This window comes from Pelophylax lessonae (genome assembly GCF_965119305.1).
Source record: "Pelophylax lessonae genome assembly, chromosome: 3".
Lineage (NCBI taxonomy): Eukaryota > Metazoa > Chordata > Amphibia > Anura > Ranidae > Pelophylax > Pelophylax lessonae.
In genome coordinates, this window is record NC_138770.1 from 349,279,649 (window position 1) to 349,297,933 (window position 18,285).

An 18,285-nucleotide genomic window follows, 5' to 3' on the forward strand; every position below is an offset into this window, starting at 1 on the left:
TCTAAGCAGAACTGAAACAGATTTTGTCATTTAAATTTTTAGTATATCAACCCCCATGTATCAAAAGCAGTTGCCCCTTTAAAAAACAAAACAAAAACGAAATACTAGTTTTTATTTTTTTTATCTGATGTTACATCTTTTGCCACTGATCACTTAAGTGTCTTTGCAGTTACTTCATGTTTAAATGCACTATGTTGATATTTGTAGACAGCTGGATGGTGCCTAGTGAGTAGAGTGCCGCCTATGGAGTGAGTGGAAGAAGGAATTCCTCTCAGTAGGGAGAAAAGTGAACTGGTGAACGCTGAGTAAATGACCCAGTCGGGGTTCCTTTTTGAGGAGCAGTTGTGGTAGGGAGAAGGAAGACCATCTTGGGAAAGATTAAGGCTACATTGTTTACTCTTATTTAGACTATTTAAGCACTGATGTTACTAACAGGGACCATTTACCCTGTTGAATGAAGCCTTAGCACAGAGATGGATAACCCTTCTTTTATTATTGGAAAAATTGCACCATAATTATTTTTAGCAAAAGTCAATTGAATTTCTGTTTAAGAAGATTGGCAAACCAGAATGGACATTCTGGTATTGGGGCTGGACAATGATAAGTGCCAAGCATAGAATGGTAGGAATGTTGGGGTAACTGGACTGACCCTGGTATTGAACTGGTAGTTACTCTGTGTTCATAATGAATGAGCTGTGGGCATTTCACCCAGTAACTTGGAACCTATGGTATTTTTGTGTTGAGAGATGTGAAGTGGTTGGAATGGGCCTATCTGTATGAGACAGAGGCTTGTCTTGGGGGTTGAAGCTGCTCCCTTTAATTGTGTGTGGATGTTGAAAGTGAGTCCTGGGTTTCAAGTTCGGGCCTCTGACCACTTGAAACCGAAACTGATCCAAAGGTCCCCTAAAGAGTGACTCTTAACCTCCCCCCTTTAGGAAGTTAGCTATTCTGCAGATTTAAAAATATTTAAAATTACTTTTGAAATTTAAATGTGGGTTATGTTAAATGTTCCAGTAAACTGTTGTCACTTAGTTAGCTTTTGCTTTTCCTTGCTGCAATGTTACAATTTTGAGGAATTCCCAATTCACTGATCATCTATAATTTTCTATAAAATATGTATGCTGCTGCTCCAGGTGGGTCCGCCACACAGTCCCTTTCACCAATGCAGGCACCACTCATCCCACCATATGCAAAAAGTGCAATAGGATCCAAAGGGCTGCACACTTGAAAATGTAGACACTGTGGGAGCACGGAAACACAGTGAATGCATTTCGTGCTGCTAGCACTTAGTAATGAACAAGCCCTTGTAGGCTGAAATGCATTCACTGAATTTCCTTTCTCCTTTGGTGTCTAAGTTTGCTGTATATGACATTTTAAAGATTATGAATAAAGTAGATGCAGTTTTCAAGTGTGCAACCCTTTGGATCCTATTGCATTTGTTCCATATAATTGTCTATATATCACTGACTTCAGAAACATTTGATGTAAAAATATTGAATATACCAGTGTGAGATGTCGTATGTGCGAACACAGTAATTTTTTTATTAGCCATAGTAAATAGGGTTTACAAATGTCACTAATGCCATTGCCTAACAAATTTTGGTAAATGCAAAGTAGGTACTACTAGGATTTTCAAGCTAAAGGCATCCCACCAAGTAGACTATTGCATACTGTATGCTTTGGAGCACTCACATATACTGAAATATGTACTACATGGACATAGTCTGTATACTGTACATACATCTATGCAAATAGTGTTACTAATAAATTAATATAGACTAATATAGACTAATGAATTACATAGTTGAAACCTGGAGTGCCTTCTGTGTACAACATTAAAGTGTTACTAAACCCACAACAATAAAATCTGTATATGCAGTAAAGCATGCTTGTTACACTCACTGTGGAACCTAAGGGGTTTATACTCTACATTGTGTAAAAAGGCTGTTTGTTCCTGTCTGCACAGATCCTTCCCTTATTGCATTGTCCCCAAAACATCTCTGGATAAGACAAAGTTGGTGGAGTCAGTCTGCACATGCTCAGTTTAGTGTGTATTGCTAGAGAGTTTTTTTTTTCTTGGGAGAGTGCATCTGATCAGCACAGAGCCAATCAGCACTGTCCAGACAGAGGGTCAGCGGTCCTGCTTCCTTATAGGACATTCACGGGAGGATGAAAACTCCTACTACAAGCTTTAACCAGACATTGATAGAAGTCACACGACTGCTATATGCTGCTGATGAGAAAAGGTATTTAGCTTTATATTTATATAGTATTTCGTTTATATTTACTAATATGATTGCATTTCCATGTTCTGTGTACTGTAGGAGACCAGATATAGTGAATGCAGGGTCCTGGGTTTAGTAACACTTTAACTTCATAGTAACACATGTTCTAGACCTATTCATAACACAATTTATGTATTTCCTGCTGATTATTTACATAGAAGGGACAAAGTACTGGTCTGCACCTTCTGAATCAGCCAACTTCTACTGGCAGCCAAGGACTACAGATATTGAGACAGCAGCTTATGCACTGCTCTCCTTCCAGAGACAGAACAGAATTGCAGATGGTATCCCTGTCATGAAATGGCTTAGCCAGCAGAGGAACCAACTTGGTGGTTACGTTTCTACCCAGGTAATTATTGTTCTTAACTTGTTTAAATGACAAGTAGTATTTTTTTAAATGACTAGGTGTGGTTTCCTGAGATTGATTATGCTATTAATGTCATACCAAATAGCATTAAAAAAAGATTATATGTAGGCAGGGCCTATCCCCAGGGTACCAAATCAATGAGACCACACACACAGTTTTTGATGTTGTAATTTATCTTGTATATTGTATATAGGATAATGGTACAAAATAAAGACAATTTTTGTAGGCAATGATATAGGGCAATATAGCAGTTGGTATTTATAAAATATCACTAGGCTTGGGCTGAATAATACCAGAGGACGGCTTCTGCTGGAGGGGGTGGTGGTTTTTGATGGGCTGAGATGGCTTTATAGTGTCACTGGGATCAGCCCCATGTTACTGGCCTGGATCCCAGATGTTTCCTCAAGACAGGTGCTGTCTCTAAGCTAATCCTACTTGCCAGTGGCCAGGAACCTTTCACTATGTTATGCACTTTCCCTTGCCGGTGGGGTCTCTGTCCCTGAACTACCACTCGATCTAGGCATGCCAGAATATGCCCCTCATTCCCCAGTACTTATATCATCAGTGAGATCTTCACTTCACCACACTTCCTACCTCTGACAAAACAACAAATTTTAGTAAATGAGGTGCAACGGTCTGAATTGTAAAACACCTATTTCAGTGCTGAGAGAAAAACAGTAGGCATCTCTGGGTGTCTGCCTGTCAGATCCAATTTTAGTTTTAGCACTTTGAGTGTTCAGAATCCTCAGATCCATTGATGTGCACATACTTCCTGACACAATAGGTTGAGGATCTAATCCTGCATCCTAAGGCTCATTGTTTGTCGTTGAGGAGATCCATTATAGTAACTGGCTAATAGTGGGGCTTTGTAGGTGAGAAGAAGTGCCAAGCATGTAAGCTATCAATCTAGGAAGTTCATAAAGATCAGAGCACTCTGGGGTGCTTAGATTGGCAATTGACATACCTACTATGCGCTCTCAGTGTCTGATATGGCAAGTTTTTAAAAATCCAGGTTTGCTTTGAAACGTTTGCCATTGTGGGGTGAGGTGGTATCCTTTTAAATTTTGTTTGTTTTTTGGTTATATCAGTTTATATGCATTTCTTTTCACTTTGAAAATAAAATGTTTATTGTAATACAGATAAATATTATATACTACAGTACGTTCATTAATGTAATTTATACTAATAATTTATAATTCGATTCTTTATGCTGCTAAATTTAAGCAAATTTCACATGCTCTAATCATGGAATTTTTGTTTCCTCCAAGGACACTGTAATGGCTCTGCAGGCTCTTTCCCGGTTTGCAGGAGCTCTGTCATCAGGTGAAACATCTCTTGCTGTAACTGTTACTGGACCAGGTACATTTGTAACAAAAACTTTCCAAATCAACTCCAACCTCCTAGCATTACAAAGCAAGCAGGTAAATACAAAAACATTCCAAATAACACTGATGTCCAATAAAGCTTGTAAGACTGACTAAACACAAGATGATTTTTTTTACCTAATCCATCAAAAAATAGACAAACTTGCAGTCAGACCACAAAAAAATAAAAATAAAATTGTTATATATTCAGATCTGATTGAAAATCAGTGCTAGCAGAATGAGATGCAAACAATCTTATAGAGTGGTGGGAAGTGACATTTCTGTGATATCTGTAAAAAACCTACCATTACATTAATGACACATATTATCAGAATAAAGAAACAAGTTTAATGAAATTTGTTATGATTATCCACATATCATTTGTTTAGTTGGATTGGATAAAAAATTACCCCATCTATAGTTATACACTGAACCTCAACTTTTGAATGAAGGCGTTTCTTACCTTGTTGTGAGCTATCTATGCTTGACTCAATCACAACCTAATGCCCTTGCTTTTGGCTGGAGATATGCAATTTTCATTTTGGGCCTTGAATGGAATGTTCAGGTCCAGTGTTCCTGTTTACAACGTCCGGCTGCACCAGGGGGACCTCTCTCTCATTGATCCATCCACACTAAATGATTGTTACTTAGAAAACAATGGAAAATAATCCCTAAAGAAAATGTAATATTTATTGATATATCGAAACGCATGGGATTTATTTCCATGCAACAATTTTATCTCAGCTGGCTATCAGCCGTGCCCGGGAATGCCATTTTTCTGCTACTTGAGTATCTAAATAATGGTCAATTCTTCTATTATCTAATGTACACTGGGGTTTTTTATTGTAATCATGACTGTGATTTGTTAACCTTTTCTAATAAAATGTATACAATTTTTATTAATTGTCTTGATTGCCTTAAAAATCCCAATATTTGAGGATTTCTTCATTGATTTTTACTGCACTTAGCCATTATATGTAGAATTACCCTGGTTACTTCTGTTAAGTAATTACGCTAGATGAAAAAAAATATTTGTGAATCTATTTGTGTTACATTACATTCTGAAGTTTTCCTAAACAGAAGTGCAACAAAATTGGTTTATATATTATTGGACATATAGTTACATTTTTATATAAATGCTTGTGTGCCTAAATCTCTTTATTTATCCTCATCTTGTAGTAACAGGATGGTCCCTTGAATGGGTTCTACTTTCTAGGATCCATGTTTAACCGCTTGCCGACCGCCGCACGAACATATACTGCGGCGGTCAGCCCCTCACAGGCACAGTGACGTATCGGTACGTCACTAGCCTGGGAGGGTCTGGGGAGCGAGCGCGCGCCGCCGGCAAGGCGCTCCCGCTCCCGCGCGGTCACAGACCCCCCCGCGCGTGTGACCGGCGGACCCGATGTCCGCTGGTCACTCGGCGATTGGCGGGGGAGAGGGAGAAAGGCAGGCAGCTTGTGTAAACAAGCTGCCTGTCAGTTCTCCCTGTGTAGAAACACTTATCATACGGTTCTACTATGTAGAACCGTTGATCAGTGTAACTACACCTCAAGCCACAGCCAATCACAGTTAGAATCACGCCCCTAGGGACACACACAGCCCCTCCCTCTCAAATAAAGTTAACCCCTTCACTGCCAGTGTATTTTTACAGTAACAGTGCATATATATAGCACTGATTACTCTAGAAATGTCACTGGTAACCCCAAAAGTGTCAAAAATGTCAGTCAAGGGTCCGATCTGTCCGCCGCAATGTCGCAGTACCGCAAAAAAAATCGCAGATCGCCGCCATTACGCGTTAAAAAAAAAACAACAAAAATGACAAAAATCTTTCCCTTTGTTAGTAAACGCGATAACTTTTGCGCAAACCAATCAAAATACGCTTTTTGCGATTTTTTTTTTACCAAACATATGTAGCATAAAACAAATTGTCCGAAAATTTTTAAAAATTTTGATTTTTACTTTTTTTTTGGGGGGAATTTCATATAAAAAAATGTGAAAAATATTGTTATTTTTGCAAAATTGACGCTCTTTTTTTGTTTATAGCCCGTGATCAAAAAATCGCACAGGTGATAAAATACCACCAAAAGAAAGCTCTGTTTGTGGGAAAAAAAGGATGTCAAATTCGTTTAGGTACAGCGTCGCACGACCGCGCAATTGTCCGCTAAATTCACGCAGTGCCGAATCGCAAAATACCCCCTGGTCAGGAAGGGGGTAAAATCTTCCGGTGCTTAAGTGGTTAAGGGTTTACTTTAGGACAAAGGATGTTCTGTTTGATCAGTAACAATTCTCAGGACTAATCTAGCTTAATGCCTGCCTTAAGGAAGTAGTAGTTGGTATTGCAGGCATATATGTTAACTTAGGTATGACGAGAAAAAGTTTGAACTGGAGAATGCCTTGCCTGCAGATAATGCCCAAAAAAACACGTAAAAGCCAGAAAATTGTACCAGAGTAAGGTTCCCAGCATGTGATGTGGTGGCTGAAAAAGCATTTTCTGCTGTTTTTGAATGGTGAAAGTGCATACAGTGCACTGCACATGATAATAAATTAAACATTTTCCTGAAAAAATATGTAATAATTGCCACTGCTGACCCTTCCTTGGGAGAATGCCAGTGGCCTTTCAGTCATGCTGATCCTATGACTATATTTGATTCCCTAGCCTAGAAAAAGGTGTGCAGAGAATGAAGTCACAGTGAAGTAAGAATTTCTGATCTACATGATTTCAATGCTAACAAACTCAGGAAGCTTTTGAGGCCATTAGATCAGCTTGACAGCCGGGCAACTAACATTTTGATAAAGAGAGGTCAGCAATGGTAGTCTTCAAATTTTGGTTTTCTTTAGAATGCTTAAAAAGGTATAAACACACTAATAATCTAATTTCACTGTCAGATTGAAGTCTTCCAACCGCTATCAGTCACCGCCACTGCAGTTGGATACGGACTGGCTCTTGTTCAGGTATGAAGTAAACTAAGTGTTCCATGTTTATTTTAATGTCCATTATTGAATGTATTTGACAAAAGTTTTGCTTTTAAGCAGGAAGTATAGTGCAGGTGGGTTTAATAGAGTAGAATTTGCCCAATATTACAGTTTTAAACTAAGCAGGCTCCAGAGAATGAATAAAGTTGCTTTAACACATTGCAGGAATATTCAGCTACATACAGCATATGGATAACAAAGTCAGTAATGTAGAGCTTTCCAGCCCTGTAAATTCAGAACTCCTGGACATCCTTGCTAATGAAGACAGCTGTACAAAAATATTGTTTTAACAGAAACACCGACAGTTTGAAATACCATTTAATAGATTTATTAATACATTTTTACTTTGCAGCTTAATGTAGTATATAACAGGAAGACATCATCACTGCGCAAGAGAAGTACTGTGCCAGAAGCATTCCAATTAGATCTGAAAGTGATGGAAAATGTAAATGATATTTACAAACTGACACTAGATATAAGCATGAGGTAAGAGACTTCTTTGTAGCTTTGTAAAATTTCTGCAGATGTTAAACTTTTCTCGTTCCTGTGCGCTCCCCTGCAGAATGTTTTGGCAGCCCTTTCATTTGAATGGGCTGCAAATCACAACGGATCACACATAAAGCAATGCATGAAATGTGTTTTCCCAAATCACATTGTACTGCCGTACCATGCTATCTGGTGCCCGCAAACGCACTGCGTTTTTGAATTTGGTTTGGGGGGCAATTAAAAATGCATTGCCACCTGCAGCAGATTTCAAAGGCAGTGCGTTTTGAATGTGGTGTGCGAAACTCATAAGGAACATGCCTTTCTTGTACCGTGTTATGATGTGAATCTGCCCTTAATCTCAGATTTTGTAATATGGCCACAGTAGTTAGTATACAAACTTTTTGCCAAGAAGTAATCCAAAATATAAAAAATATTTGGGAAAAGATACAAATAAATGATATATTCCTATATCTTGGAGGTATGTGAAACGTGCTAAAGTTTAAATGTACTGGCACTTATTAGTACCACTACCACCGAACCTGCCTGGCTCAAAAAGCATATGGGCTGGTAACCCCATAGTGATATATGTGCAGGTCCTCTGCCATGTAAATACTAGCCTGTATGCATTTGTACAGGTGATTAAAAAAATGTCAGTCATCCACAGTATGGGCCCTCTGCTATGCTATAATAACACAAACCAATACAAACGTAAGCACTGCAGGGGAGGCTACATGGAACAGGAGGGTGGATGGAGAACATCAAACTAGTGCTGACAGACACTGTGTCCAATTCCTGCGTATTTCTGAAATACCGCTAGTACAGAAGAGCCCCACTCCTGTTAGCAGCAGAAGGGCTTATGGTCTAATATTTACAGTACAGGGGTCCACCTGCTTGTTGCCTTCCCACAGTTGCAATACCAGCTTGCATACAGTGGGTACGGAAAGTATTCAGACCCCCTTAAATTTTTCACTCTTTGTTATATTGCAGCCATTTGCTAAAATCATTTAGGTTCATTCTTCTTCCTCATGAATGTACACATAGCACCCCATACTGACAGAAAAACACTCAGTATTTAGTAGAAGCCCCCTTTTGATCTAATACAGCCAGGAGTCTTTTTGGGAAAGATGCAACAAGTCTTTCACACCTGGATTTGGGGATCCTCTGCCATTCCTCCTTGCAGATCCTCTCCAGTTCTGTCAGGTTGGATGGTAAACGTTGGTGGACAGCCATTTTTAGGTCTCTCCAGAGATGCTCAATTGGGTTTAAGTCAGGGCTCTGGCTGGGCCATTCAAGAACAGTCACGGAGTTGTTGTGAAGCCACTCCTTCGTTATTTTAGCTGTGTGCTTAGGGTCATTGTCTTGTTGGAAGGTAAACCTTCGGCCCAGTCTGAGGTCCAGAGCACTCTGGAGAAGGTTTTTGTCCAGGATATCCCTGTACTTGGCCGCATTCATCTTTCCCTCGATTGCAACCAGTCGTCCTGTCCCTGCAGCTGAAAAACACCCCCACAGCATGATGCTGCCACCACCATGCTTCACTGTTGGGACTGTATTGGACAGGTGATGAGCAGTTTTCTCCACACATACCGCTTAGAATTAAGGCCAAAAAGTTATATTTTGGTCTCATCAGACCAGAGAATCTTATTTCTCACCATCTTGGAGTCCTTCAGGTGTTTTTTAGCAAACTCCATGCGGGCTTTCATGTGTCTTACACTGAGGAGAGGCTTCCGTCGGGCCACTCTGCCATAAAGCCCCGACTGGTGGAGGGCTGCAGTGATGGTTGACTTTCTACAACTTTCTCCCATCTCCTGACTGCATCTCTGGAGCTCAGCCACAGTGATCTTTGGGTTTTTCTTTACCTCTCTCACCAAGGCTCTTCTCCCCCGATAGCTCAGTTTGGCCGGACGGCCAGCTCTAGGAAGGGTTCTGGTCGTCCCAAAGTCTTCCATTTGAGGATTATGGAGGCCACTGTGCTCTTAGGAACCTTAAGTGCAGCAGAAATCTTTTTGTAACCTTGGCCAGATCTGTGCCTTGCCACAATTCTGTCTCTGAGCTCTTCAGGCAGTTCCTTTGACTTCATGATTCTCATTTGCTCTGACATGCATTTTGATCTGGAAGGTCTTATATAGACAGGTGTGTGGCTTTCCTAATCAAGTCCAATCAGTATAATCAAACACAGCTGGACTCAAATGAAGGTGTAGAACCATCTCAAGAATGATCAGAAGAAATGGAAAGCACCTGAGTTAAATATATGAGTGTCACAGCAAAGGGTCTGAATACTTAGGACCATGTGATATTTCAGTTTTTCTTTTTTAATAAATCTGCAACAATGTCAACAATTCTGTGTTTTTCTGTCAGTATGGGGTGCTATGTGTACATTCATGAGGAAGAAGAATGAACCTAAATGATTTTAGCAAATGGCTGCAATATAACAAAGAGTGAAAAATTTAAGGGGGTCTGAATACTTTCCGTACCCACTGTACCTGCTGCATGGGACTGGTTCAGAGGCGTAACTAGAACCTTCAGGGCCCCCGGTGCAAGAAACCATGAAGGGCCCCGAACCCCTGGCCAGGGCCCTTCCCTTCATGCCTGGGGCTCTTCCCACTGATCCTGGGGCATTTTATTCTCATTGTGGTGGCCTTTATCACAGTCCCGCAGCAGGACCCTTTCACAAGTTCTGCAGTGGGCCCCCTTCCTGCCATCTTGGGGCCTCCCCACAGTGGTGGAATGACAGGGTCCGGTTGCAAGTGTGACCTTTGTGATCCTGGAAGTTCACCCAGTGGTGTCAGCAGTTTTTATTTTTTGGTATTTTAATTGTATTATTTTTTATCATTTTATTTTATTTTTTTCAATGTCACTGACTATGACTCTGTCCATTCAGAAAAGGAAGGAGCTGGTAAATTACATATTTACCAATCCTTCCTTGTTCTCTATTGTGACACATCCCCTGCAGCAGCCAGCAGTAGAGGGGAGGGAGCACAGTGGGGGGGGGGGGGGGCAGCACAGTGGGGGAAGGGGGAACCAGGGGAGCACACAGGGGCCCAGAGACAGCAGAACACAAGTGAACTGGATAGGAGGAGGGGCGGGGGCAGCATACTGAGGAACCAATCTCCTCCATTTTCCTCCTGCAGCTACAGGAGGAAAAAGGAGGACAGTGATTTCTCTACATGCTGTCCCCGCGGCCCCTCCTATCCAGGTGTACAGGGGAGCCGCACTGGCCCCCTGAAGCGTGGGGCCCGGTTGCAATTCCAACCCCTGCAACCCATGTAGTTATGCCCCTGGACTGGTTTAATTTGAGTTTAAGGTTCTTTTCACACAATGCGCCGTCCAAAGAGGTCCGTTCTCTGCTCAGCGGGGGATTGATCCGCCGATCCCCGCTGAGCAGGCAGATGGCAGCTCCGTCTACGCTCTGTGTGCGGAGACGGAGCTGTCTGATCCCCGCTGACCTCTATGGGGGAATTGGATGAGAACGGACCGCCTGTCCGTTCTTATCCGATCCCATACGATCCGATCCACTGGATGGATGGAAAATAGGGTTTCCATCCGTCCGGATTTCACGGATAGGATCAGAAGCAGATAGCAGTGGGTGTCAGCGGAGATGTCTCCGCTGACATCCGCTGCCCCATAGGGATGCATGAAGCATCCGATCAGGCCCGCCTGAAAAACTGACAGGCGGATCTGATCGGATCGTTCGTTTGAAAGGACCCTTAGGGGGACAGGCTGTTTGTGCAGTTATCACACTTAAATCTGTGACAGGTGTCTGATATTGCACCCAGTGAATTTGATTATCCATCTCTAATTGCTTGCGCACAGACACCCCCTAATCATATTTTTCTTCTTAGTTACCAAGGGGAAGGTAATGAAACTGGCATGGTGATTCTAGAGGTTGAATTCCTTAATGGATTCCAACTAGGCGACCCAGGTATCCCTACAACTGAAACAATTGGACTTGTGGAACCTAAAGACAATAAAGTTAACCTCTATTTAAATTCGGTAAGTTAAATTTACATTAAAGCATAGTAATAATAAAGGATATAGTATACCACTAACAGTAGTATTCCTAAAGTCAATTTTATTATATCTTGTACAATATGAATGCCATCTTCAACATCCCAGATCAATCAACTATCAAACCCCAGAACTTCAGTGGTCTGTAGAAGCACTGGCAATTGACAGTTAGGCTGGGTTCACATATGTGTTAATTGAATGTAGGTTTCCCCGCATCCAATTAACATGACGTGAGCGTGACCGGTTCTCACAGATCTGGGGCGGCCGTGGAGCAGATTGCAAAAGGGTCCTGTGCGTGTTTGGGTCTAATTCAAGCATAAATTTGGACCTGAATGGCATCTGAATTGGTAAACAGACACGCCCCAGACACCAGGCAAAAACCAGCGGTGGCACGTATGTGAACACGGCCCTAAACTGGAGAGTAGGTTTAATCTCAGTTTGGGTTGACATTAAGGTCTCATGTAAAGCCTGCAACTAATATCCAAGGGTTTCCACAGCCATACAGAGGTTGATGTTGAAGACTTAAGTCAGTCATAGATGGATAAAAATTTGGCCCTGAATGGCATCTGAACTGGTAAACAGACACGCCCCAGACACCAGGCAAAAACCAGCGGCGGCACATTTGTGAGAAGCCCTAAATTGCAAGGAATGTGGCTTAATACTGGAGAGTAGGTTTAATCTCGAGTTGGGTTGACATTAAGGTCTCATGTAAAGCCTACAACTAATATCCAAGGGTTTCCACAGCCATACAGAGGTTGATGTTGAAGACTTAAGTCGGTCATAGATGGATACAAATTTGGCCGGTTCAGCAGGGACTGGCCGAATTCCGACCCATCTATGGGCAGACTGGTTGTACAGAAGTTGATCTCTCAGTCGACCTCAGCACAACCAGCCTGTTGTTTTTTTTTAGCTATAGCTGACAACACTGATCATTGTATTCTGCCAGCAGGGAAGGCTCCCCCCTGGCAGAACACAATAACACTTTTCACATTGTGTGAGGGAATCACCACATTTGTTTTGTTTTTTTTTTGTTTAATGTGCTGTTTGAACGAGCAAAAAAATATATAATGTGAGGCCTGCCTTACACAGGTATTTACAGGCACTGCAGGGTGTTTACACTTCACCACTGTTGATGACTAAGAAACATTTTAGGCAGATTTAGGTTCACTTTACAGCGATAGTAACAATCTAAATTTAATACCAGACTTTACAAGGAGCCAATTATTACCATACATGCTAAGTATTTAGTGACAAACCTTTTGTGCATGGGTTTAAAATATTTGCCTCAGTAAATGTAGAAATTTGTTCTACTGTTGATTTATACAGTATCTGCTTGATAAGCGAAAGTACTACTTGCTAATGTAGATAGCCTACACAGCTTGACTTCAGTACAGTATAGAAAATAGGCTTAGAAGCTGAACATCTGATCTATATTAGTTGTGAGGTACCATTTTCTACAGGCTATATACCTGATTGTTGACTTATCTGCAAAGTTGCACAATGTGAGTCCTAATTCCACTTATTAGTAAAGGAAGTAAGAATAATGTGGGCCATCTTACCAATTTTATCAAGTATGAAAACAATTCATCATAACTTTGTATTTTTTCTGTTTAGCTGACCAGAAATACTGTTACCGTGTCTGTTCCAATGGTCCGTTTTTCCAGTGTTGCTGGAAGTCAAGATGCCGCAGTTAAAATAACTGAATATTACAACCCAAGTAAGTGCCCCAAACTTGCAGCTTTTTAAAAATTAAGAGCAAGGTCTTATTAGATTGAAGCAAAATGGATGTCATGAAGTATCATCGACATGTGTATTTTGTTGTAAGTGCACATGTTTTTATGAAGCTATTGTTGGTTGGTAGGCACAACAAGCGAAAGATACTGTAACTGTGTGCATACACTGTGTAGTATCTTGTGAGATGAATCAAAAGCATAATGGGCTGAAATTACAACGTTTGATATTTTTTTAATACCCTAAAAGATTTTTCTGGTTAAGCGGTGACTCATTAGGGTAATTACTTAAAATTAAATGAACTTATAGGTATGTCTGGCTGAATTTGAGTTCAATACTATTGAAGCTTTAGGTTATTTGTTAGGATAAGGAGGTGAATGGAGATACCAGTGTGATTTTAGGATAAAGTCTAAGGGTCAAATACCAGATTAAATTGCTCCACATGAAGCCTGATTGATTTTCACAAATTCAGAGGACCATCAACAAAGAAATATTATTACAACCATACCTAAATTTAAATTCACATTTTGAAGTGTATCTAAAGCCAAAACCTTTTTGTTTTCATTTTGGATAGTATAGGGAATGGTTAAAACCCCTGGTCAGCCTTTTATGCTGTGTTTTATTGGAGAGATTCCCCTTCAACTACATGTCTTATAGACACAACAGGAAATGAGAAGAAATCTCTTTAATGTAAGGAAAAATACCCTCATTGGAAGATTTCTCCTCTATTGTTCTGGCGACAACTTAAGTTTTATCAAGTTCTATCCCATCACTAATCCGTTCGAAACAAAATAATTTTGGCTAATAATTTGTTATAACTAATGGAATGTATTATATACATAAAAAGTATAGATTGTATTTTATTTGCATTCTCCATTTAAATGCACCTTCATGACCGAAAACTGTTATGCAACAGAATAATCTGAGCCTTTGGGTTAATTTTGAAGTGAAGTTCATATCTTTTATTGAGAGGAGCTCCGTGTTTGGCTTTCTCTTAAAGGAAAAAGCTAAGGTAACTAAGGTAAATATGCTTCTATGGCAGGCCACAAGCCTCAGGAAGATTGGCAGTTTGATGAAGCGTCACCTGTATGTGTGAAGGTTTATCCAGGTCATGATATAGTCACTAGTAATGAATTACATCCAAACAATGAATGTGATTAACTACTACTAGCTATGAAATGTCTTGAGATTCCTGAGACATCATAGGAGTACATAGTGGTGCTAAAGTATTAAAGCCAAATGTAAATGTGTGTGCAAGTACCCTATACTTTGAAGCCTGGATTGCAAGAACAGCTTGAAAACTTAAAGCGCATCTCCACCCAAAAGGGGAAGCTCTGCTTGTTTGAACACTCTCCCCCTCCACTGCCACATCTGGCACTTTTTGGGGGGCAGCTGGTACCTGGTTTTGACACTTTCATTTAAGATCGCTGACATTTCCAGACCCTCATCCTCCCCCCTGTTGTTTTCTGGGACACATACAGGTCCCAGAAGACCATTCAGAAAGCGCAGCGCGACTTGCGCATGCACAGTAGGAAGCTTGAAGGCTTTGCAGCTGGTTTACCTTACTTACAATGCCGGCACCTGCACCAAAAGCCACTTGATGAATCGGCTAGGGGTGCCAACATCGTGAGATCCCTGGACAGGTAGGTGTCCTTATATTAAAAGTCAGCAGCTACAGTGTTTGCAGCTGCTGACTTTTAATTTTTTTTTTTTACAGACTGGAGCTCCTCTTTAAGTGTTCATGATGTTTTCTAAATATGGACTAAGCTAGGATTAATGAGCTTGTCGTCTTTTTCATAATCAAATTTTCTTTTTCTTTTCAGGGAACACTGTAACTCGAACATATAACTCGGCCGCAATGAAAAATATATCAGTTTGTGATTACTGTGGACCCAACTGCACTCAATGTAGATCAAATGTGGAAGTAAAACCAACCAACCCGCCAGTCAGCCCAGCACCCAGCAGTGCCAACACACCTACATTTTTCTTGCTCTGCATTTCTATGGTTTTTCTTCCTTATCTTTTTTAGACAATAGAAACATAGAAATTCCTAGCTCTGTGCCTAGTAAATGGCACCTATGGTTGTTGGTCTCCTTGGGTTTAATTTCCACCAAGGACACTATGCACATGGAGTTTGTATGTGTGGGTTTTCTCCTAGTGCTCTGGTTTAATCTAGGATGAAAGCGATATTAGGCCCACAACTAAAAATGTTATATATTGCAGCTTACCAATCATTAGCTGTGTTGGCTGCATCATTTTTTTTTTCATTTATTGGCCCTTTCCCTCTGTTTTCACCTCGTGATCTGGCCAGTAACACACCACCTGCACGGCAGACAACAGCATTGTCAGTCTGGGGGAAGGGTAGTGTTAAATTTATTAGCAGATTTTACTAAAATAACAAATAAAGCCAAACTCCAGCTCACGCTTTAACCACTTCCCGCCCGCCCTATTACAAATTGACGGCGGGAATGTGGTTGTGTTATCCTGACCGGACGTCATATGACGGCGGCAGGATAACACAGCTCTGGGCGCCCCCCAGGGGCGCGCAGAGCGGCGATCGGTGTCAGTCTGACACCCTGCATCTCCGATCTCGGTAAAGAGCCTCTGACGGAGGCTCTTTACCATGTGATCAGCCGTGTCCAATCACGGCTGGTCACATAGTAAATAGGAACAGCCGTTGATCGGCTTTCCTTAGTTCGTGCCTGACAGGCACGAGTAAAGGAGCCCCTGATCGGCGGCTCCCCTGACAGCGGGGGGGGGGTCGGCACTGGTAATCAGATCATTGATTACCAGTGCAGACCCTCGGGGGGGGATGCCACTAGATCCACCAGGGATGCCCACTATGACCCCAGGGATGCCCACTATGACCCCAGGGATGCCCACTATGGCCACCAGGGATGGCAATCAGGGCTCAGGGAGCCCCCCATTGCCCTCCCCATCAGTGATGCCCACCAGTGTCCTCCCTATCAGTGCTGCCCACAAGTGCCCATCATTGCCATCCTTTAGTGTCGCCCACCAGTGCCCATTATTGCCCACCAGTGCCGCCTATCAGTGCCCATTAGTGCCCATCAGTGCCGCCCGTCAATGCCGCCCATCAGTGCCCATCAGTGCCCACCAGTGCCGCCTATCAGTGCCCATTAGTGCCCGTCAGTGCCACCTATCAGTGCCCGTCAGTGCCACCTATCAGTGTCCATCAATGCCGCCTATCAGTGCCCAGCAGTGCCGCCTATGAGTGCCCACCAATGCTGCATATCTGTGCTACCTATCAGTGCCACATATCAGTGCCTATCAGTGCTGCATATCAGTGCCGCCTATCAGTGCCGCCTATCAGTGCCACCCCATCAGTGCCACCCCATCAGTGCCTCCTCATCAGTGCCTCCTCATCAGTGCCTGTCAGTGCAGTCTCATCAGTGCTCATCAGTGCAGGAAAAAACGTATTTATTTACAAAATTGTATAACATAAACAAAAAAACTTTTTTTTTTTTCAAACTTTTCGGTCTTTTTTTATTTGTTTAGCAAAAAGTAAAAATCGCACAGGTGATCACATACCATCAAAAGAAAGCTCTATTTGTGGGGGGAAATAAATTTGGTGTAGGTACAGTGTTGCATGACCGCGCAATTGTCATTCAAAATGCAACAGCGCTAAAAGGGGAAAATTGGCCTGGGCAGGAAGGGAGGGAAGTGCCCTGTATTAAAGTGGTTAAAATCAGTTGCAGCAAACATTTTTTTTTCTTTTGGGATAAGGAATAACTAAAAGCTGATAATTGTAATCACCTTTCCAGTATTAAGTGACTTGTCTCATCCATCTAAAGGTATATGTTCTGCTGGAGAGCTTGTTCTTTTAAAAAACAACCAACATGCTGGCTGGATCACAAGATGAAAATAGACCCTAGAAGAAAACTAATGTAGCCATCACATGTAAGAATTTGTAAGCTGCAAAAAAAAAAAAAAAAAAAAACAAGTTTGCTTTAGGTTTAATACTGCTTTAAAGGATTAGTTCACCTTTTGGAACATGTTACATGTTCCACCCTTATTGCATCCTCAAAGTGACAGTGAACTGTTTGAAAATAACGCCTTTTCGGCTGTCGGCTTGTAGTTCTCAATGAACTACCATGGTGCTGTTGAGCGCTGTAATAGATAATTGTCTCTTGCTGTCAGTGTGTGTCCGCCTGCCCGTATGAGGTACAAGTAGACAGATACACTGACAAGCCTGCACGAGTCCTGCTTGGCACTCACGATCTATTGGTTGTGGGTAGAATGCTTTATAGGCTACAAGTAAAAAAAAAAGAAAAAATAAGAAATGCACATTTTTTTACCTGCAAAAAGATGTGCCTTTATATTTTTTTTTTAAAAAGGTGAACTTATCCTTTAAGTAAATAAATTATCTTCCACCCAAAAACCTTCTCTGCAGTGTGTATGTACGTGTGTAGTAGTATAGACTTCAAAGTGTGAGCTCCTTTGTAGGACAGAAACTGATGTGAATGGTTCAGTGCTGTTGGAAAATGTGCCAGAGCTATAGCAATAAAATTGAAGCTACGTTAAAATAGCAATAATATTTTTTATTACAAATGAACATTTGCACCTTCACAAAATAGGGTTAGATAAATGTAAGGGCTAAGCTACACAGACAGTTGCAATCATGTTATGGTAAATGACATTCACTTACCATGAGTCTTTAATTATTGTGTGATAATTTGCTAACTAGCTGTTAAAACCTTAAATGGCAGATGGGTATCTATGATTACTTGTGTGCACATCAACAAAATCATAAGTCCAGCAATTATTAATTACTGATGATAACCTGATTAGCTTAACACTAGGGGCTAAACTACATTGGTGATTTTAATCTTTTGCTACTGGGAGGATTAACTAGGCTTCTGGTAGCTTACTGTAGTCATGCTTCTAAAATTGATTTTAATTGCTTCAAGTAACAATTGATCTGTCAACAGATGAAACAAGTGGCTCCCTATGGAGTAAGCTATACAAGTCGCAGGTGGTAGTATGTAGTTGTGATCAACCGAACATGTTCACAAAACTCTCCAATCATGTGTGATTGATCACTGCAAGATGC

At 41.3% G+C, this 18,285-nt stretch overlaps 1 protein-coding gene across 1 annotated transcript in view; it reads left to right on the forward strand.

Annotated features, from left to right (window-relative positions):
* LOC309550528 (CD109 antigen-like) overlaps positions 1-15,382 on the forward strand; it is a 130,916-nt gene extending 115,534 nt beyond the window's left edge. Inside the window, exons 26-32 of the mRNA XM_082250887.1 lie at positions 2,444-2,634; positions 3,921-4,073; positions 6,906-6,971; positions 7,345-7,478; positions 11,318-11,468; positions 13,098-13,200; positions 15,038-15,382. Of these exons, the coding sequence (XP_082107013.1) occupies positions 2,444-2,634; positions 3,921-4,073; positions 6,906-6,971; positions 7,345-7,478; positions 11,318-11,468; positions 13,098-13,200; positions 15,038-15,243 (1,004 nt within the window). The 3' untranslated portion in view covers positions 15,244-15,382. The remainder of the gene's footprint in view (positions 1-2,443; positions 2,635-3,920; positions 4,074-6,905; positions 6,972-7,344; positions 7,479-11,317; positions 11,469-13,097; positions 13,201-15,037) is intronic.
* The last annotated feature ends 2,903 nt before the right edge of the window (positions 15,383-18,285 follow it).